At 43.9% G+C, this 21,767-nt stretch overlaps 1 protein-coding gene across 7 annotated transcripts in view; it reads right to left on the bottom strand.

Annotated features, from left to right (window-relative positions):
• The window catches only part of AGO2 (argonaute RISC catalytic component 2), a 106,141-nt gene that overhangs the window by 56,790 nt on the left and 27,584 nt on the right, over positions 1-21,767 (bottom strand). For all 7 annotated transcript variants that reach the window (XM_073590396.1, XM_073590395.1, XM_073590391.1 and 4 more), the window contains exons 2-8: positions 10,437-10,635; positions 8,850-8,970; positions 6,164-6,348; positions 5,908-6,044; positions 5,529-5,663; positions 3,831-3,918; positions 418-565 (exon numbers count right to left, since the gene is read on the bottom strand). In XM_073590396.1, coding sequence (XP_073446497.1) covers positions 418-565; positions 3,831-3,918; positions 5,529-5,663; positions 5,908-6,044; positions 6,164-6,348; positions 8,850-8,970; positions 10,437-10,635 — 1,013 coding nt within the window. The remainder of the gene's footprint in view (positions 1-417; positions 566-3,830; positions 3,919-5,528; positions 5,664-5,907; positions 6,045-6,163; positions 6,349-8,849; positions 8,971-10,436; positions 10,636-21,767) is intronic.

Consider the following 21,767-nt stretch of genomic DNA (forward strand, 5'->3'; position numbering starts at 1 on the left):
ATTCTATGATAGTTTATTGTCGTGTAAACTGTCTGTGGCTCCCAAACATTCGACTGTCTGCCAAAGCCATCAATATCAGTGGGTTCTGCTGACAGTAATGTGTATGGGGAGCATTACTTTGCTTGTAGAAATCCATATTGAGTTTTGGGAAATTCTCTGTTGACGGCTTCTTTACATGTCATTAGTTTAGGGCATAAAATCCTGATAACATTTTTTTAAAACCTGTGCTGCATTGGATTAAAAACAGTACATATTGGGATATTATAACTGCATGGTGTCAATTTAGAATAATCTGAGCATATACAAGGCAAAAAGTAAAATCTACATATAAGAAGGAACTAAGCATATAGTAACAGACAGTAGATTTGTCACATCATGTGTTGCAGATATACACAAGACATTAATACCCGGACTTACCTCCAGAGGAAGGTACGTATGTTTCTGCTCCTGCCCGACCTGTAAACATGGAAGATGGGAGTAACGTAATACTAGCTTGTGTCGATCCTTGAAGTACTGTGCGACAGTGCACTCCACCGTCTGCCCGCTCTCTTGTTGGAGAGGGAATCTGCAAAACGGGAAGAAAATGTTAAAAAACTGAGGAAATACACTTAAGGATTAATAAGCTCAGGAACATACTATTTAAGCAAAACTGCAAAGAACCAATGAGGCCTAAAAATGTAAAAAAAAAAAAAAAAGGGCAATACGAGGGGCTGCTGATAAGTCTTTGGCTTTGTGATTTTTTTTTTTGCTTCTTTGGTAACGAATGTTACATCACATGAAAGCCTTGAGTGTATAATATATGTTTTCAAAATAGGGAATTTTGTGTGTACTCACCGTAAAATCCTTTTCTCCGAGCCAATCATTGGGGGGACACAAGATCGTGGGTGTTATGCTGCGTGCCATTAGGAGGACAGTAAGTGAACACAGAAAAAGTTAACTCCTCCTCTGCAGTATACACCCTCTGGCTGGCTGAGATTTCCCCAGTTCGGTGAAAAAGCAGTAGGAGCATTAAACAATAACTATGTCAAAACCTAAGAATTTCTACAGTAAGCCAATAGGTTAAACAGGGTGGGTGCTGTGTCCCCCAATGATTGGCTGGGAGAAAAGGATTTTACGGTGAGTACACACAAAAATCCTTATTTCTCCTACGCCTCATTGGGGACACAAGACCGTGGGACATCCTAAAGCAGTCCCTGGCAGCATACAACTGCTAATACCCCATGTACCACTGACTTAACACTGTGGTACTGAACGAGAGCGTGGAGAGAAGCGGGAAGGCTGCGCGGGACATCGGAGGGTGAGAATAACAATATTTTTTATTTTTAAATTCTATTTTTTTACAGGGATATGGTACCCACAGTCTCCTCTCCTCCGGACCATGGGTACCATCCGCAAATGTTCTGCTTACTTTCCGCATGGTGTGCACAGCCACATCCCGGAAGTAAGCGGAACAATGCATTTTTATGGGTGCGGGATCGCCGCGATTCCGCAAATTAATGAGCATGCTGCGGTTTTTACCACGAAGCGATTCCGCCGCGGTAAAAACCGCAGCATTAGCACAGCATTGCGGAATCCCATAGGAATGCATGGGATGCTTATTTTTCGCGGCAAAATCGCGCGGTTAAAACCGCCGCGGAAACGCGAAAAAAACGCCACGTGTGAACTCAGCCTAAGGCTGGTTTCACACTTGCTTTTCTTTGCGCAGTTTTTTAGCACAAAAAAAACGCATGCGTTTTTTACCTATCTTTTACATGGGTGCGCATACACATGCGTTTGTACGCGCATGCGGTTTTTTTTGTAGTGTGCGCTCGGGCGCACAAAATGCCTCCTGTTGCATTTTTTGTGCATCCGACTTGCCCCCCAAAAATGCATGCGCACGCAATGCGTTTTTTTTTTTTTTCACAGCCAAACACCCATTATAGTCTATAGGTGCGCATGGTAATGCGCACATATATGTGCAAAAAACCGCACACAAACGCATGATGCGTTTTTTATGAGCGTTTGCACTGCGCACGGTGCGCAGCGCAAAAAAACGCAAGTGTGAAAGTAGCCTAAGAGCCCTAACCACATCCAGGGTGTGGAGGGCCTTCTCAATGCAGGCCGAAAGGCTGGGGACTAAATTTCTGGGCCTACCCATGGTGTGCGTCGGGAGCGGGGGGCCCCGCGACGGGCGCCGGTGTACTGCCACTGACACCAAGTCAGCGCTTCTCCCAGGATCCAGGACCCGACCCCATACCTCCAATCCGGTGCTCGCACAGGCCGCGTTGTCCGGGACCTTCCAGCTGCAGATCTCATCCTCCCGGTGATGTAACAGAGCCGGAGCAGTTCTTAAAGGGGTATACCTCAATCGATCCTCCCTATGGGCAGGGGGATGGAGAGACCATGGAGCTGATTCAGGGCATCCGAGGCGCTCCTACAGTCTTCCCCAGGCGCTCCTACAGTCTTCCCCAGGCGCTCCGTGTGCTTGGCCACGTATCCGTGTGGGGAGACCGGGACCGTAAAAGGAACCGTGGCCAGAAGAATCAGGTATGCCCCAGTCATCGCAGGAAAGGGTATGGGGAGGATACTCCGCGTTCTCGCCTGTTGATGGTTCGGGGGAGAGCGGGCCGTTGAAAGGAACCGTCGCCCCCTTCACTCCATTAAAAAATAAAAATTTACAGAAAATCAAAAATAGAAAATAAAAACTGTGGGGTCTGAAGCCATACCCAAGTGCCTCCTACAGACACTAAACAAGAACTAGGGAAATCTCAGCCAGCGAGAGGGTGTATACTGCAGAAGAGGAGTTAACTATCTGTGTTCACTTAGTGTCTTCCTAGTGGCAAGCAGCATAAGGGCCCCGTCACACATAGCGACTCGCCAGCGACCCCGACAACGATATGAACTTGTCAGGATCGCTGGTGTCACTCCATGATCGTTGGTGAGCTGTCAAACAGGCAGCTTCACCAGCGATCAGGACAGCGACACGCGGGTAACAAGAGACGCACGTCGCTTAGTTACCCACTGTGTACCTTAGTTACCAGCTCCCTGCACCAGCGCGCTGGTAACGGATCCGTTTTTTTCCCCCATAGACTTACATTAGTGGCAGATCTTGACCGACTGTCATCCGTGGCATCCATTTTTTGACGGATCCACCAAGATTGTAGCGGCTCCCGGGTGGATGAGACGGACCCTGCAGCGAAAATCTCTAGAAAATAGATTTCTAGGGGCCGCAAAATCGGCCCGCAAAAATTAGGAGGGCCGTGCTCCGTATGACCGTATATGCAGCCGTGAAAAAATATCGGGCTTGCTCGATATTTTTCACGGCATACGGACACTGCCGCAATGCATTTCAATGGTAACGCAAAAACATTTGCTTGTTTTTGCGGTAAACCGTATTTGCGGATCAACGTTTATTTTCTCTGCTTTTTGTTATAACAGGGAAAAACAGCGATCCGTGAAGGTTTTTTGAGGCCCGTTTTTGCAGGATACCGCAAAAAGCACGGCCATACGGCTCGCAAAAAACAACCGCAAAAACGGGCCGCAAAAAACATGGCAAGTGTAAAACCAGCCTTATAGATGCCTGGTTTGAGGCACAACCGAAATCCTCCTTTTTGCAAGGCTTACAGAACTTGGAATACCGATGTAAGAAGTGTGTAATAAGTGTAAAGTTTCATCTTCCTATCTTTTCTTTCTGGATAAAGCCAAAGACTTATCAGCAGCCCCTCATATAAGTCAATGGCTGCAATTTAAAAGGTTATTCGCCATACTACAGATTTTGCATAGGAAGTTCACAAGCTTTCCCAGCACAGGAAGTTTTGCATTCTGCCATAAAAGAAAGACAAAATGCTTACGTTTGATGACTTGCTGGTCGTCTCGTCACATTGCACACTCGATATTTTCTTTTCATTTGTCCACAGTGTGTAATTTCTACTTTTAAGCCTAGGATAAGCAAAGAAAATATACTGAAGTAATTTCCCCTTCCAATCCACCATACACATCCGATCATTATGGAAACAGCAGCAATGCAACCTAGGTGTCCCTCTGTCTTTCCAGTCCCCGTAACCTGCCTGTTACATTACCACATGCGCTCCCCTCCCCTGCCAAGCTGCAGAGGAGAGCGCACTGTTTGGATTGGAGGTGCCACCTATGCCAATGGTCCAAACTATCAGGAGAACACCTCCCAGAATGCCAGAAGCCACAATTCTGAGGAGTGGAAAATGATGCAACCCCTTCAGCGCCGGGTCATTCAGTTTTTTGCTCCCCTTCCTCCCAGAACCTTAACTTTTTATTTTCCCGTCAATATGGCTATGTGAGGGCTTGCTTTTTTTTTGTGGGATGAGTTGTACTTTTGGACGACACCATTGATTTTACCATATAATGCACTGGAAAACGAGGAAAAAGTTCCTCCTCAAAAAGTGCAATAACACAATTGTCTTTTTTTTTTTTTCTTCACTAAATGTTCAATAAATACTAAAACGGACCTGCCATTAAGATTCTCCTGGTCAATACGAGTTTACAGATACCAAACATGTATAGGTTCTTTTTTCATTTATTGATGGAAAAAAAAAAAAATCCAAAGTTGGTTAAAAAAAAAATGGGAATCATTTTCAGAGACCCATAGAGTTTTTGTTTTTTTCGCAACCTGGGGCTGGGCGAGGGCCTATTTTTTGTGCGTCGAGGTGACTTTTTATTGATACCATTTTGGAGTACATACAATATCTTGACCGAATTATTGCATTTTATTGCAATGTTGCAGAGAACCAAAAAAACAATTCTGGAGTTCTATAATTTCTTGTTACGCCATTTACTGATCAGATTAACTTATTTTAGATCGGTAGTTTGTGAATGCAGCTATAGCAAATACGTGTATTTTATTTTTAATGGGGTCATTTTAATTTTTTTTTATACTTATTACTGGCTTCAATAGTCTCCTTTGGAGACTTGAAGCTGTAATCTTCTGATCACCCGACTTACACATCTTTGAGCTTTAACACTGCTATGTGTAGCAGAAATGATCATCTGCTATGAGCACCGGGCAGCACTCAGATTGGCAAGGACAACCACGGTGATCTCTAGCAGACCATAGCTTGTCATGCCAACCCATTGGCAACTTGTGTCATGTGACAGGCGGATGCTAATGACGCACATCCAGTGCAATCATGTTAAATGCTGTTGTCAGATTGACAGCAGCATTTAACATTTTAACAGCCGAGGATGGATTGCCATTCCACCCATGGCTGTTAGGGGCATATGTAAGCTAATCAGATCAGCTGTCATGTGCTGGAAAAGATGCAGGTTCCAGCTACGCGACATATGATGTATATATACACGTCATATGTTGTGAAGGCGTTTAAACCACATGTGCTTGGAAGAGCCCGGCATGTACGAGTAAGGAGTATGACAGAAGAAGGGATTATATGGAAGTGTGTAATCACCGAAGCAGAATGTATTAAGGATAGTTCTGTTTTCTAAAGAAGGCAACGGTTTGTACAACCTCTTTATCAAGACCCAACAGTCATTCCAATTCCAGCCACCAATCTCTTGTGTACCTTTTATTTCTTTGGTAAACTTAACCCTTTGGGAATCAGTCAGAGGTTTCTGTTGCTCCTCAATGCTCTTGAAGTCAAGAACTTCACACATGAACTCTATTACTGGCTGTGCTTTGTAAAACGCTGTTGCAGACACTAGAGAATAAGAAAAATACATCCATTATTGTCAATAACATTTCACGCTTTGAATGCAGGCAACCAAAACTAAAGTAAATAAAGCTTGGCCATTTAGGTACTGAGGTTGCCATCGTAGGTCATAACTTCCAAAACACCATAGCATTTTATGTAACTGCACCCCCATCCCGGGTTAAAGGACTATTATCCATAAAGTTTAAATTCAGTCATTTCATCTAGTTTGTCATGAAAATCAAAAACTTACCATCTATGTTGAGCATCATTTTCCATAGAGAAGGTCTTACAGACTGATGGAAGCCAAACCAAACTTCTCTACCTCCACCAAGAGGGTTTGCACATCCTTCGGATGCAGTAAAGAAAGAGCGTCCCACAGGCGTGTACCTAAGGTGTGCAAAGGTCAGGAAATTAAATTTGCGAGGTGATCCTTGACTGCATTTTAAACATCGATTAAAGATCTGCCCCCATTTAGTTACAGAGCTCAAAGATGATATTCTACATACCTCATAGAGGGCAAATGTCTCATCACTACATCTAAGGCCTGGATAGTCTCAAAAGGAACGCTGGGAAGACGTCCAGACAGTGCATCGTGTAAAGCTTGTAAGCTCACGCAAGCCATCCATTTGATGGCAACCTTGAAGATGCGATCCTTTCCTTCACCCGGCAGTGTAACTTCCAATTCCACCACCTGTAATGTGCAATAACAAGCAAATTATTCAGTTTCTGTTAACAGATCTTCAACTTCATACTCACAGAAGAAAGTACACTGCACCAAAAAACAAAACACTTAAAACACATTGTAACTCCAAGTCAATCACACGACTGAGAAATCAATATGTCCAATTATGAAGCAACACTGATTGTGAATTAATTTCTCCTGCTGTTGTGAAAATGGAACAAACAGGTAGAAATGTTGGGCAATTAGCAAGACAACCCATATAAAGGAGAGGTTCTGAAGGGGGTGACCACAGACCATTTCTCTGTTCATCCTTTTTGGCTGTTTTGGTCATTTTTGCATTTTATCATTGTTCTCACCCCCTACAGGTACGGTACAGTAGCACGAGTTGGTGTCTACAGCTCACAAAAGATACTCAAGTAGTGCAGCTCATCCAGGATGGCACATCAGTGTGAGCTGCGCCAAGAAAGGTAGCTGTGTCAGGACAGAGTCCAGTGTAATCAACGCTAAGGAAAAAAAGGGGCGCAATAGGGTCTTATCTGGGTGGAAAGATATAAAAGGTGTGAAACAAAGCTACTCACCTTTTCCAAGAAGGAAACACGCATATAAAGCAGCTGTCAGCCTGCTGCACGCCCGAAGGTCCACTCCGTGACCGCCAATGTAGATCCTTATGGATAAAGTTTTTTTCGGGTTTAATGTGCGCTGCTTGACCAAGATAAATTTCCCACACATAAGAAGTTAAGATTGTTTTAATTCCCTTAACTTCTTATGTGTGGGAAATTTATCTTGGTCAAGCAGCGCACATTAAAACCAAAAAAAACTTTATCCATAAGGACAGAGTCCAGAGCATGGAGCAGATACTAGGAGACAGGCCAGTACACCAGGAGACATGGAGGGAGCTGTAAGAGGGCAACAACCCAGCAGCATTTCCTCTACCACCTCCTTTGTGCAAGGAGGAACAGGAGGCGCTGCGCCAAAGCCCTGCAAAATGACCTCCAGCAGGCCACTAACATTCATGTGTCTGCTTGAACTGTCAGAAACACTCCATAAAGGTGGTATGAGGTAATTCCGTCCACGAGTGCGTGGATAGCTTACAGCCCAACGCCGTGCAGGGTGATGGCATTTGCCAGAGAACATCAAGATTGGCCGATACAGCACTGGCTCCCTGTGCACTTCATGGAGGAGAGCAGTTTCACACTGAGCACATGTGACAATCTGGAGATGTGATGGAGGGAGGTCGTTCTGCTGCCTGCAACTTCCTCCAGCATGACTGGTTTGGCAGTGGGTCAGTAATGGTGTGGGGAGGCACTTCTTTGCAGGGCCGCACAGCCCTCAATGTGCTCGCCAGAGGTAGCCTGACTGCCACAAGGTACTTGGATGAGAGTCTCAGATCCATTGTGAGACCATATGCAGGTGCAGTGAGCCCTGCGTTCGTTCTCATGCATGACAATACTAAGCCTAATGTGGCTCAAGTGTCAGCAGTTTCTGTATGATGAAGGCATTGAAGCGATGGACTGGCCTGTCTGTTACCCACACCTGAATCCAATCAAGCACATCTGGGACATCATGTCTTGTTCCATCCACCAACTCTACGTTGCACCACAGACTGTCCAGGAGTTAACTGATGCTTTAATCCAGGTCTGGGAGGAGATCCCTGACAAGAACATCTGCTGCCTCATCAGGAGCATGCCCAGGTGTTGTAGGGAGGTCATACAGGTACGTGGAGGCCACACACACACTACTGAGCATCATTTCCTTGCCTTGAGGAATTTCCACTGAAGTTGGATCAGAATGTAATTTGATTTTCCACTTTGATTTTGAGTATCATTCCAAATTCAGACCACATTGACAGTTTTTATGTTTTATTGTTCTCAACACATTCCACTATGCAATGAACAAAGCTTTGGAACTAGGATATTTCATTCAGTGATCACTAGGATCTGGTATTTTAGTCTTCCCTTTATTTTTTTTTTTTTGAGTACTGCATGTTGCTATGTAAAAGAAGAAATGGAGCAGTGGCAGACCTTCAGCTACATTTAATAAAACGACAAGATCTTCAGGTACTTGTCTACTATCCCCCGTTGGAAGTCATCTCATTTTTTTATTCCGGTGGGTAAAGTCACATAAGTGTTTTAGCTAGTCAGGGGCCGCTGACGCATTGAACCAAGGCCAGACAAGGTGAATATCAATAGTCAAGTTATTTGTTTGTTTTTTTTCCCCTTTAGGACTAACATATGCCAATTTGTTAAATAAAATATAGTAGTGGACAACAACTTTTATTACATCATCCTGAGGAAGAGAGTATGAATCTATACCATGTAAAAAAGTAGGTAAAAAGTGCAGAAACCACACACTGGTGGACTATAAATTAACGGCACAATTAAGAAGAATGATTTGCATCTCCTAATCTGGATGTGTGAGACCCGGCTGATAAATTGAGTGAATTTGGCTATACCCTTGTGGACATATATAACAATCTCCTCCTAAACACTATGGCTATATTAGATACGTACTTTTTCCCTGGTAATAGGGAGGGGCATTGCAGTGTAAAGGTTTTTCCTTCCATCAAACACAGGCTTTCGATCTCCAAAGATTTGACCCTTAAAATGCAAAACCATGTGTTCTACTATTTCCCTGAGGAGAAAGAAAAAGTGAGAAGGATATTAAAATAAAGCCTAAATAGACCAACAAGAAACATACATGCACACAAGGTCAATATACATGATATTAGAGGTGCGCCCCTTCTAAATTATTACAAAAGGGGTTTCTGTGATTAGAGACATACACAGTAAAGGCCCCGTCACACTAAGCGATCTCGGTAGCGAGATCGCTGCTGAGTCACAACTTTTGTGACGTAACAGCGATCTCACCAGCGAAATTGCTGTGTGTGACAGCGATCAGCCCTCCTGCCGGTATCGCTGATCGCTGGAAGAAACCTCTGGACATTTCTTTGGTCGCTGGTCTCCCGCTGGCCAGCATGCATCGCTGCGTGTGACAGGCGGAAGACCAGCGATCAGGTGTAAAAAATGAAATAATATATAGTTATTCTCACCTTCCGACGTCCCGTTCAGCCATCCTGCCTCTCTCCACGCTCCGGTCCCAGTGATCCTTTGCACGAATGTCCGCGAGACTTTGTTATCCCTCGAGACCGTGACATCTCGCGGTCATTCTCACAAAGGATCACTGGGACCGGAGCGTGGAGAGAGGCAGGGTGGCTGAACGGGACATCGGAAGGTGAGAATAACTATATTTTTTATTTTGATTCTATTTTTTACATGGATGGCCAGCGATGCCGGGCGCTCGGCATCGCTGTGATCGCTGGTGAAGCTGTCTGTGTGACAGCTCACCAGCGATCACATAGCGACTTACTAGCGATCCTGACACCTTGATATCGGTGTCGGGATCGCTGGTAAGTCGCTTAGTGTGACGGGGCCTTAAGAGCCCAGCACTAAGTGACTAAATCCAGAGGACAAAGAAGTTATCAAGACCGATCCAACCACTCTAAGGTTTATCACCAGCATGGTTGGCATAAACATTTTTTAATAAGATAGTAACTAATTTTTCAGATATGGTGCAAAGTTGATTAACCAGAAGTCAGGTTTAGCCTGTGAGATCAGGAGTTCAAGACCTTTATCGATCACAGAAAGTTGTTCCTACAAGGCATGGAGTTACTATAAAAGAATGGGAATAGCTTTAAAACAATGGTTTGGAGCTTTTTGGGCAACACAGGGGGGTGGAAAACTACAGAGCCGTCCTAGGCTCTGGTATAGAAGTGCGGCACAAGTGTGTCCGTCAGTCTCCATATTCTAGATGAAGGTGAAACAGAAGAGTACTCGGAGGAGAGGGGTGACAAATGCAAACTGTATGGGGATTAAAAATCATTAATATAATTAGTTAATCCCCATACAGTTTCCATATTGTCAACAGGACATCTTGTGTAATTGACAATTATTTTTGTTCATTGGATAATCGATGCCAATGATTGCCTTGTTTAGCTACACTATTATACTTGCTTGTCAGATATTCTTGGGGTATACTGGATTTTTACAGGTAAGAAAGACACCTTAAGCTCTATCATCTGTCCATATAAAGCTTCTTACCTGTTCACTCTTCTGGGGCATTTCTCCGGCTTGATATCTATTTCATAATGGTAAATCTCTATTTTGGGAATGTCCATTTCAAAAAAGTTGGCCTGCAGCTTGATAGTCCTTCCTGAGGTGCCAAAATCTGGCCTTGGCGGCGGTTTGAAGGTATATGCTGGCATTGGGAGAGGTGGCGCGGGAGGTGGAGGCGCTAGCACTAGGAAAGAGTAAAAAAATATAACAGTCAACATCTTCACCTCAAGAGAAAAAAAAACAACACAGTAATCGTAAAACTGATGGGGAAGAAAAAACTAATCACAAGAACTGGGCAGAACAGGGGACAAGTCAGACAGAGGGAGCCCCGGCAGCTTCACCCCATCGCAGCCCAGGACTGATCGGTCTCTGCCTACGTGCATCTTCATGTAAGACAAGAATCTAGCAGCACTAATTGCAAGGAAAATCAAGGAAATAGATGGGAGACCACAGCAAATCATAATACAGGCTCAATTATAGGACCGAATGGATATGTCTACTCAGGTGATGCAGAATATTATGTCTGTCATAGGCTGGTCAGTGAGTGAGTTGTATTTCACCCTCGCCTTACAATACATCGACTAGTTATATGAATGACTGGCAGGAGAAAATTATGTTATTTAATAAGGCTACTTTCACACATCCGGTGTGTGGGGTCCGGCGGCGTGCGGCGAAAAGCTGGGCCGCCGGATCCGGCCTGCAGCCGTGACACCGGATGTGTGTGCGGCGAGAGATACGGCTCGGACATTATTTAAAGGAGCCGCAGGACGAGGTGGACAGAGGCAGCCGATGAGAGACAGCTGCTGAAAGGGAGGTGAGGGGAGGGGAGGAGAGGATAGAAGAGGGGAGGGGAGAGGGGGGTGGAGAGAGAGAGACATGGGGGGGTTAACACTTAGTGTCCAGGCGAGAGAATCTCTCTCTTGCCGGGCACTTGTGGGGTTAACCCCACAGAGAGATCTCTCTCTCTCACCCAGACACTGTGAGTGTTAACCCCACAAGTGCCCGGCGAGAGAGATCTCTCACAAGTGTCCGGGTGACAGAGATCTCTCTCTCGCCGGGCACTTGTGGGGTTAACATTCACAGAGTCCGGGCATGCGCTGTGGAAAAAGCCGGTCCGGCGCTGACAAAAAAACGTTGCAGAGAACGTTTTTTGCAGATGCCGGACGGCTAATTTATGCCGTGTCCGGCAGCAACCGAACACGACGCATAACCATCCGGCACGATGCGGCGACCATGAAAGCTTATGGGCCAGTGCCTTCTGGGATAAGTGAAGAGTCTCCGCGAGCTCAACGATCACTGGGTTTTGGCCGTTGCAGCTGAAAAGAGGAAATCGGAAAACCAGGGGAAGAGTCTTGAGGAGATCATTTGCATATTCCCAGTGCCTTCTGGGATAAGTGAAGAGTCTCCGCGAGCTCAACGATCACTGGGTTTTGGCCGTTGCAGCTGAAAAGAGGAAATCGGAAAACCAGGGGAAGAGTCTTGAGGAGATCATTTGCATATTCCCAGTGCCTTCTGGGATAAGTGAAGAGTCTCCGCGAGCTCAACGATCACTGGGTTTTGGCCGTTGCAGCTGAAAAGAGGAAATCGGAAAACCAGGGGAAGAGTCTTGAGGAGATCATTTGCATATTCCCAGTGCCGTCTGGGATAAGTGAAGAGTCTCCGCGAGCTCAACGATCACTGGGTTTTGGCCGTTGCAGCTGAAAAGAGGAAATCGGAAAACCAGGGGAAGAGTCTTGAGGAGATCATTTGCATATTCCCAGTGCCTTCTGGGATAAGTGAAGAGTCTCCGCGAGCTCAACGATCACTGGGTTTTGGCCGTTGCAGCTGAAAAGAGGAAATCGGAAAACCAGGAGAAGAGACTTGAGGAGATCATTTGCATATTCCCAGTGCCTTCTGGGATAAGTGAAGAGTCTCCGCGAGCTCAACGATCACTGGGTTTTCGCCGTTGCAGCTGAAAAGAGGAAATCGGAAAACCAGGGGAAGAGTCTTGAGGAGATCATTTGCATATTCCCAGTGCCTTCTGGGATAAGTGAAGAGTCTCCGCGAGCTCAACGATCACTGGGTTTTGGCCGTTGCAGCTGAAAAGAGGAAATCGGAAAACCAGGGGAAGAGTCTTGAGGAGATCATTTGCATATTCCCAGTGCCTTCTGGGATAAGTGAAGAGTCTCCGCGAGCTCAACGATCACTGGGTTTTCGCCGTTGCAGCTGAAAAGAGGAAATCGGAAAACCAGGGGAAGAGTCTTGAGGAGATCATTTGCATATTCCCAGTGCCTTCTGGGATAAGTGAAGAGTCTCTGTGGGCTCATCTTTCATCGTTTTTAAGAAATCTCAAGATGGAAGAGGCCAGGAGCCATTTGGTGAGCTGCATTTCTTGCTACATGTTCACAGACTTACCAGTGGAAAAGCCAAACTTCACATGCCACAAATGCAAGCTTGTGTCCCTGTTGGAGGAAAAGTTGCAAAATCTCGAAGAGAGGTTAGCTACGTTGAAGATCATTAAGGAAGGTGAAGAGTTCTTGGACAGAGCAGAATTATCTCTTCATGTTACAGAAAGAGAAGAAATTCGAAGTGCACCTGAAGAAACAGAGGAATGGAGACATGTGACCCAGAGAAGCAGGAGGATCAGGAGGCAGTCAGCACCCATACTGCTCAGAAACCAGTACCAGGCTCTCACGCAGGAAAACAATGAAGAAATACATCAGGATAAGACTTTGCCAACAAGCAGCAACCTTGTACGCCTTCAGAGTCCTCCTGGATGGAGAAAGAAAAATGTTGTGAAGAAGAAACGGAGAGTGGTGGTCATGGGGGATTCCCTGTTGAGAGGAACTGAGGCCGCTATCTGCAGACCGGATATAACTTCAAGAGAAATGTGTTGTCTTCCAGGTGCAAAAATTAAAGATGTGTCTGACAGGATATCAGGACTCTTCAGACCTACAGATGACTACCCATTCCTGCTACTACATGTGGGGACAAATGACACTGCAAGAAACGACCTGGAAACCATCTGCAGAGACTTTGAAGACTTAGGCAAGAAAGTGAAAGAACTGGGAGCGCAGGTGGTCTTCTCTTCCATCCTCCCAGTGGATGGCCATGGAACAAGGAGGTGGAATAAGATTCTGCAGGTGAACAACTGGCTACGTCGATGGTGCCGTCAGCAACGATTTGGATTCCTGGATCACGGAGTGAACTACTTATACGATGGACTACTTGCTAGAGATGGGGTGCACCTTACGAAGACTGGTAAGCATGTATTTGGAAGTCGCCTTGCTACACTTGTAAGGAGAGCTTTAAACTAGAACAACATGGGAAGGGAAGCAAAAGACCAGAAAAAGCCATACACCTGACAAATGCTATTGAGAACTCTGCTATTAGAAGTGGAAAGGAAGAACAAAGACGAAAGAATCTAATTAATAAAAATATTGGAGAAAGAGAAACCAATCACAAACTAAAATGTTTCTATACTAATGCACAAAGCATGGGCAACAAACAAGGAGAATTGGAACTACTAACACAGGAAAAGAAATATGATGTCATTGGAATCACTGAAACTTGGTGGGACAATACACATGATTGGAATACAAGACTAGAAGGATACAACTTATTTGCAAGAAACAGACTTGATAAACGAGGAGGGGGTGTCGCATTGTATGTTAGAAACGCGTATATCTGCACAGAGATTGAAGCTTCAGAGACTGGGAGTTCTGTGGAAACTGTTTGGGTAAGAATACAAGGACAGAACAATGGAAAGGACACCATTGTAGGCATTTACTACAGGCCGCCTGTGCAAGCTGAAGCTATGGATGAACTCTTTATGCATCAAATGGCCAAGTTCTCCAAAAAATATGACATAGTTGTCATGGGAGATTTCAACTATCCAGACATTTGTTGGGAATCTCTCTCAGGCAAAACTAACAGGTCAAGGAAATTCTTATCCTCTCTTGCTGACAACTTTATCTTCCAAAAGGTAAGGGAGAAAACAAGGGGAACTGCTACCTTGGATCTAATCCTTATAAACAGGGAGGAAATGGTTGAGGAGGTAAAAGTGGCTGGGACCCTAGGAGGTAGCGACCATGCTATTTTAGAATTTTGGATAACTAGAGGCGGAAGACCTGTGAAGACTCAGACGTCAAGGTTAGATTTCAGAAAGGCAGATTTTAAGGGATTCAGAAAGAGAATTGGAGGGATCCAATGGCTGGATATCCTTAAAGACAAAAATGTCCAGGAAGGATGGGAAATCTTGAAAAATGAAATTCTCAAAGCACAGTTGTTAACAATTCCGAAAAGAGGGAAGAATAGGAAGCAGTTAAGGAAACCAGGATGGATGAACACAGAACTTAAGCACATGCTAAAAAGGAAGAAAAAAATGTTTATAAAATGGAAAGAGGGAGGCATATCTAAAGAAGAATATAATGCTGTCTGCAGAACCTGCAGGGCACAAATCAGATTAGCTAAAGCTGAAAATGAATTGAGGCTTGCAAGAGATGTCAAAAGCAATAATAAAGGATTTTGGGGATATGTCAAAAGTAAAAGAAAAGTCAAAGATGCTATAGGATTTTTACAGGATGAAAATGATGAAATGGTAAGACAGGATGTTGAGAAGGCTGAACTTTTAAATTCCTATTTTGCATCTGTTTTCTCTCAGAAAGGAAATGTAACATCAACTGTTATTCACTGTCCTATTAAGGGAATAGAAGAATCCAGGATATCTATAAACAGAAAGATAGTGAGGAAACACTTAGCTAGCCTAAATGAATTCAAGTCTCCAGGTCCAGATGAATTACACCCCAGAGTGCTGAAGGAGATAGCAGAAGAAATTTTTGAACCCCTCTCTATAATCTTTGAAAATTCTTGGAGAACAGGAGAAGTGCCAGAAGACTGGAGAAGAGCAAATGTTGTTCCTATCTTCAAAAAGGGGAAGAAGGTGGACCCAGGTAACTATAGGCCAGTGAGTCTGACTTCTATACCAGGAAAGATCTTTGAACAAATTATTAAACAACATGTATGTCAATACCTGGATAAGAATGAAGTGATTAAACAGAGTCAGCATGGGTTTTTAACTAATAAGTCATGTCAGACTAACTTAATTTCCTTCTATGACGGTATCACTGATTGGGTGGATCAAGGAAATGCTGTAGATATAGTATATCTTGACTTCAGCAAAGCATTTGACAAAGTCTCTCATACAATCCTTATTGAAAAAATGATTAAGTATGGAATGGACAAGGCAACTGTTAGGTGGATTCATAACTGGCTTAGTGATCGGACCCAAAGAGTGGTCGTAAATGGCTGCACATCCAGTTGGAAGAATGTCTCAAGTGGGGTACCACAGGGCTCTGTCCTGGGCCCTGTATTGTTCAACATCTTTATCAACGATTTAGATGAAGGAATTGAGGGTAAACTGATTAAATTTGCTGATGACACAAAGCTAGGAGGGATAGCTAATACTAGAGAAGAGAGAGAGAGGATTCAAAAAGATTTAAATAAACTGGAGAAGTGGGCAGCAACTAACAGAATGGTTTTTAACAGGGAGAAATGCAAAGTACTACATCTGGGCAATAAAAATGGAAAAAGCATATATAGAATGGGAGGAATAGGGCTAAGTGACAGCACATGTGAAAAAGACTTGGGTATACTAATAGATCACAGACTGAATATGAGTCAACAGTGTGATGCAGCAGCAAAAAAGGCAAATGCAATTCTAGGATGTATTAACAGAAGCATACAGTCTAGATCACGTGAAGTCATTATTTCCCTCTACTCCTCTTTGGTCAGACCTCATCTGGAATATTGTGTCCAGTTTTGGGCACCACATTTTAAAAAAGACATCAACAAACTGGAGCAAGTTCAGAAAAGAGCGACCAGAATGGTGACCGGTCTGCAAACCCTGTCTTATGAGGAAAGGTTGCAGGATTTGGGAATGTTTAGTTTGCAAAAGAGAAGACTGAGAGGAGACTTAATAGCTGTCTACAAATATCTAAAGGGCTGTCACATTGTAGAAGGATCAACTTTATTCTCATTTGCACAAGGAAAGACTAGAAGCAATGAGATGAAACTGAATGGGAGGAGACACAGATTAGATATTAGAAAAAACTTTTTGACAGTTAGAGTGATCAATGAGTGGAACAGGCTGCCACGAGAAGTGGTGAGTTCTCCTTCAATGGAAGTCTTCAAACAGAGGCTGGACAGACATCTGACTGGGATGATTTAGCGAATCCTGCTTTGAGCAGGGGGTTGGACCAGATGGCCCAGGAGGTCCCTTCCAACTCTACGATTCTATGATTCTATGATTCTATGATTCTAAAACCGGATCCGATGCTGGATCCGGTTCTTAAAAATTTCGCCGCATCGTGCCGGATTACAAAAACCGGATGTGTGAAAGAGGCCTAAGTGTATATTTACATACACACACGCAGAAACACATACGGCAGCTGAGGTTTCTCTTTTTATGTAATGTGTGTACACCGTTTTTGGTCCATGTCCTTTTGTATACCCAATAGTTAACCCACACACCACATAAAATCTCTGCCCCCATCTGGGCTGTTCTCCCACCTCTCCACATCACAACTCTGCCCTGAGCTATGAGCAGCTCATTCCCACGCTTGTTTCCTTTGCATCACTTCCTCGGCCCCCTCATAAAGTCGCTTACGTTACCCTGTATCACACTCAGAAGTACATTAATCTGAACATTTTCAGTTATGAGAACACTTTTCCCAATGCCGCCCTCTCTAAACGTATCAGAGAAGCAATAAAACAGAGAAAGCTAGATGTTGGGTACTCACATTATGGCACAGCAATGTCGCCCCCCCCTTTATGCCACAGAAAACCAATCTAGCTGGACCATTTACGAGTTACATAACCTCTGAAATCAGTTTAGAGCAATGATCACACGTTGCTTTTATTTGCTGCCGCCTAAAAGCATCTTTTGCTGCGTTTTACAAAAGTTAAAGGTTCAGCTTTGCTTCCACCATATAAGCATTAACAGTGCAAGGTGTATGTGACACTATAAAACATTTTTGGGGAAAAAAGGAAAATTGATCAGCTTATTTATTGGGGAAAAGATTTTCATTTCTGAAAAAAAAAAAATGACTATTTTAAGCAAAAATTTTGAGTTCATGAAAGAAAAAAAAAAAAAAAAAACTACAAATGTAACCGAGGGGTAGGGGGGTGTTGAATTGGTCAAAAATAGTTTACCTAAAGCTGCGTCGCTGTTGAGATCTGACTGTTTGACATCTTACTAGCGACCTCGTAGCGACGCACCAGCGATCCCCACCAGGTCGCATCTTTGTCGGGATCGCTGGTGTGTCGCCAAGTGTGACGGTACCCCTAAGACATTGGCAGCGAATTTTGTAGGGCGGACATTGCTTAGTTTCACACACTACCTGAATAACTCAACGGCCGACCAATGTTTACTTTAACATATCACTAAATTTAATTAAATTGTAGTAATTTTAACAGCCATCCTCAGCTGAAAAGACCAAGACATTTTGGGTTTAAAGTTCAGAAAAATCACAAAAAGAAAATGGCTTTCATATCGTGCTGAACCTGCATGTTATTCCCCACTAAAACGCCGCAATAACTGATAGCAACGTTTACACACTTAACTCATTTTGCTTTCTATGGGTAATAGAAAAAAACAAAAGCTGCAAAAAAATCTGAAGGAAGTGGCATGCTGCAGTGTTGGGGGGGGGGGAAAAAAAGTTTTCCAATTCAGTCAGGGGAAAAAATAAATCCGTGCATGAGATTTCTGAAATCTCACCACTTTTAGGCAGCTTTTAATTTGCAATTTTAAAAAAACGCAGCAAAAACGCAATGTGTAAACAGATCCGAGACTTTTCTAAAGATTATAAATGATCCCCAATCCCTAAAGCATAGAAGGTTTTGCAAAGGTCCGGGCGTTGTGCAACAAAATCTTTATCGCCACAGATATTTGCAGGTACATGGACAGATGAAACACTCGTCCAAGCTGTGTGATCAGAAAACAATAAAAATAAAATAAAAATTTGCTGGGAAACTATGCATGGGTCCAAGCAGCAGGGCAAAACCTGTATGTCCACATTTTAACATAAAATATCCATTTGCAGCAAAATGCAATGAAAACAACCCCCCCAAAGGCAGGAAATGATCAGATAAGCAGGACCCAGTCACTTCTAAACACATCTTTTGAGCACAAGTTAAATTTAACACAACAATAGGAAAGACCTAGAGGAGCACAATAGGCCAGCGGAGCGGATTACCATCTTTCTTTATATGCAAACACAAGCCTATATATCCATGGCGCATAAAGTGAAGTGTGATTAATTCCTTGCAAGCCTATACAAAGTTGTTCAGGTATAATGTCATGCAATAGTTCTCGGTCTAGGCTAAAGTCACATAGAAGATCATGTAAGACAAGGAGGTGTTAGGACCTCCCAAGACGGAAACAAATTTTGTTGCAGCTACAGCAAATGAATTGAAGGTCTTGACTGAGGAACTTGTTCCCGTTAACTTATCGGCTGCAAACTTAGCATTTTTGCTCCAAATTCCAACACGGTTAAGAAAAAACACTGGTTTTGCTGCATTTAGGGAAATCGCTACAAAAAAAAAAAAAAAAAAGCCATGTTCAAACATTGCAATTGAAAACAAATTTGCACCATGAGCTCTATGTAAAGGCTGTTTTCTGAATACATCGCCATGTATTTTTGTGTGAATATATGGTGTAAATGTGGCCTTCAGCTGTGAGTGAAGGCGGCTCCAATGCTGTGAGAAGTGTGGCTGAATGTGCTGGGTGGGATGTGCAGCCGTTTAGAGATAAAGACCTATATTTCCATGCATTCCATCTCCCTATGGCTCCATAACTCCAAAGGAGGTTTTTATGTAAAACATTTGTACAAAAGGTCTTACATTTTCTGATTTTGTGCCACAAAGCAATGAAAAACAAAAATCCTTCAATGGCCAATGTTGTCAGGAAGGATAAAACAATAGAGAACTGTGGCGGCCTATGCGCATCTGTTACAGGTCTTTCAGTCTGTATGCTGCCAGTCACCAATTGCTGAACACAGATCCAATCCTTTGGCTTCAGCTTTCTGCACTCCCACCTTGTACGCTTGACTAAGAGTATGTGCCCACGATCGGGAACTGCTGCGGGTTTGACACTGCGTATTTATGCAGTGCAGCAGCCAGATGCTACAGCATAGTGGATGGGATTTCAAGAAATCCCATGTCCACTATACATCCGTGGATCACCAGCGGAGACGGACTTGTGGCGCATCTTTCCAGACTGCAGCATGTCAATTTCTCTTGTGGAGACCAGTGTCAACGTCACATCACCAATGCAGTCACGTTAAACACCAGAAGCCGGCATGGAAACAGTAGGGAAGGAGCATAGCTGAGTGTTATTTGCCGGTACAGAAGTTAACACAAAATAACTGTAAATGAAACAATCCCTTTAATAGCATTTCCAGGTGATCTTATTTGTATGACCACAATGTCCATTGATTCCCAACATATGTAATTAAACTTATCCGAATCTCCTAAGGCCCTGTAGTGAAAAAAAAAAAAAAAACACAGCAGAGGCCATCTCTAGGCCTAGAAATGTACAAAACACAACATAGCGGAGCTTGTATTTCTGCTGTTTTGGGCAGTTTCATGCCAGCGTCTTATCTAAGCGAAACACTCCGAAAGTCACACCTTAAAAGCCTGCGGCGCTTATCTACATACATAAATATACACATCAAGTGAGCATGGGACAGAAAATATATCTAGGGCTCCATACTGCCAGCTATCAGCAAAGAATGAAAACTTGGGATCAGTAATGGATATGGGGGGGGGGGGGGGGGGGGGGGTCTCCATGTCCAGGTGTATGGCGACTGGGCAGTTCCTGGTTTTCTGCACAGCGAGTGGCCAGGTTTGTTGCTGTGAAAGAAAACACTGCAGCCACTACAACACTCAGCTTGTGCAGCAGTCCCTGCTTCATAGAAAACTGTGCACCCCCTGTTTTCCAGTGAAAAAAAACTTGCAAAATGTACATATTAAGAGAGGTTGTCCTAAGTTCTCAATCAGAAGCACACCGATCCCCAGCTTGCCTAAAGTGAGATAGTCAAGAGTTGGATGGTTCAGACAAGATGGTAGCCCCTCTGGTTCGAACTGTGAATTCTTCGTTGTTGCTAGCAGACACCGCTCTGCCTCTGCAGCACGGGTATGAGAAGCACCCCAGAGATCCCAGCCAGCTTCAGAGCAGTGCAGAAAGCATTTAAGTGCTGTGGTCCTTGCATAAGAGACTGGCCACTGCTGTAAGACTGTAGCAGTGGCCGTATCCTAGGCTACGAGCAGCAAAGTTAAACTCCCCGTTCTTAATAACAAAGGATTTTTAATTATTAAATTTAAAAGTCGCTTATTTTACCCATTTAGGTTTGCATTTTCCTGAACTGAGCCTTGGGGTAGTTGCCATTCTTGAGGGCCTTCTTTCAATCCCACATTGGTACATATTCCATCAGGCTTTCAATTTATATAACATACATAATTTTATACACTTGTGTTAGTCCTTATTTGTGCTTTACTTATTTATTTTTTACACCTAATATACTTACCATATACTGTCTTCAGCTATTCCCAGCGCCATTCCGATCCCGCACCACCATTTTGTGAAAGCAACTTCTGCCTGACCGGATGCCAGAGGTAATGGTCACAGGCTCTCAATGCAATTCTATGATAACCAGAACGAAGTTCTCATAGACCTGCATTGAATAGTGACCGTCGGCTCGCTCCAGCAAACACTGGTGCAATCTGGCAGGTCACAAACTGCTGGAGACCAAAGGAGAGGTCTCGATAACATAGGACTGAGCACAGGGTCTTATATTAGTTGCATCACTCCAGCACTGCAACAATACTCAGGTAGGCTGTGGCGTTGCAACGATGCTCAATTGGTACCAAGGGGCCCAAAGAGTGCCAAGAAAAAATTCCCCACACCATGACACCACCACCACCAGCCTGAACCGTTGATACAAGGCAGGAGGGATCCATGCTTTCATGTTGTTTACGCCAAATTCTGACCCTACCATCCGAATGTCGCAGCAGAAATCGAGACTCATCAGACCAGGCAACGTTTTTCCAATCTTCTACTGTCCAATTTCGATGAGCTTGTGCAAATTGTAGCCTCAGTTTCCTGTTCTTAGCTGAGAGGAGTGGTACCCAGTGTGGCCTTCTGCTGCTGTAGCCCATCTGCCTCAAAGTTCGACGCACTGTGCGTTCAGAGATGCTCTTCTGCCTACCTTGGTTGTAACGGGTGGCAATTTGAGTCACTGTTGCCTTTCTATCAGCTCGAACCAGTCTGCCCATTCT

The sequence above is a fragment of the Dendrobates tinctorius genome, unplaced genomic scaffold (genome assembly GCF_039654945.1).
Source record: "Dendrobates tinctorius isolate UK_male_01 unplaced genomic scaffold, ASM3965494v1 ptg000116l, whole genome shotgun sequence".
Classification (NCBI taxonomy): domain Eukaryota; kingdom Metazoa; phylum Chordata; class Amphibia; order Anura; family Dendrobatidae; genus Dendrobates; species Dendrobates tinctorius.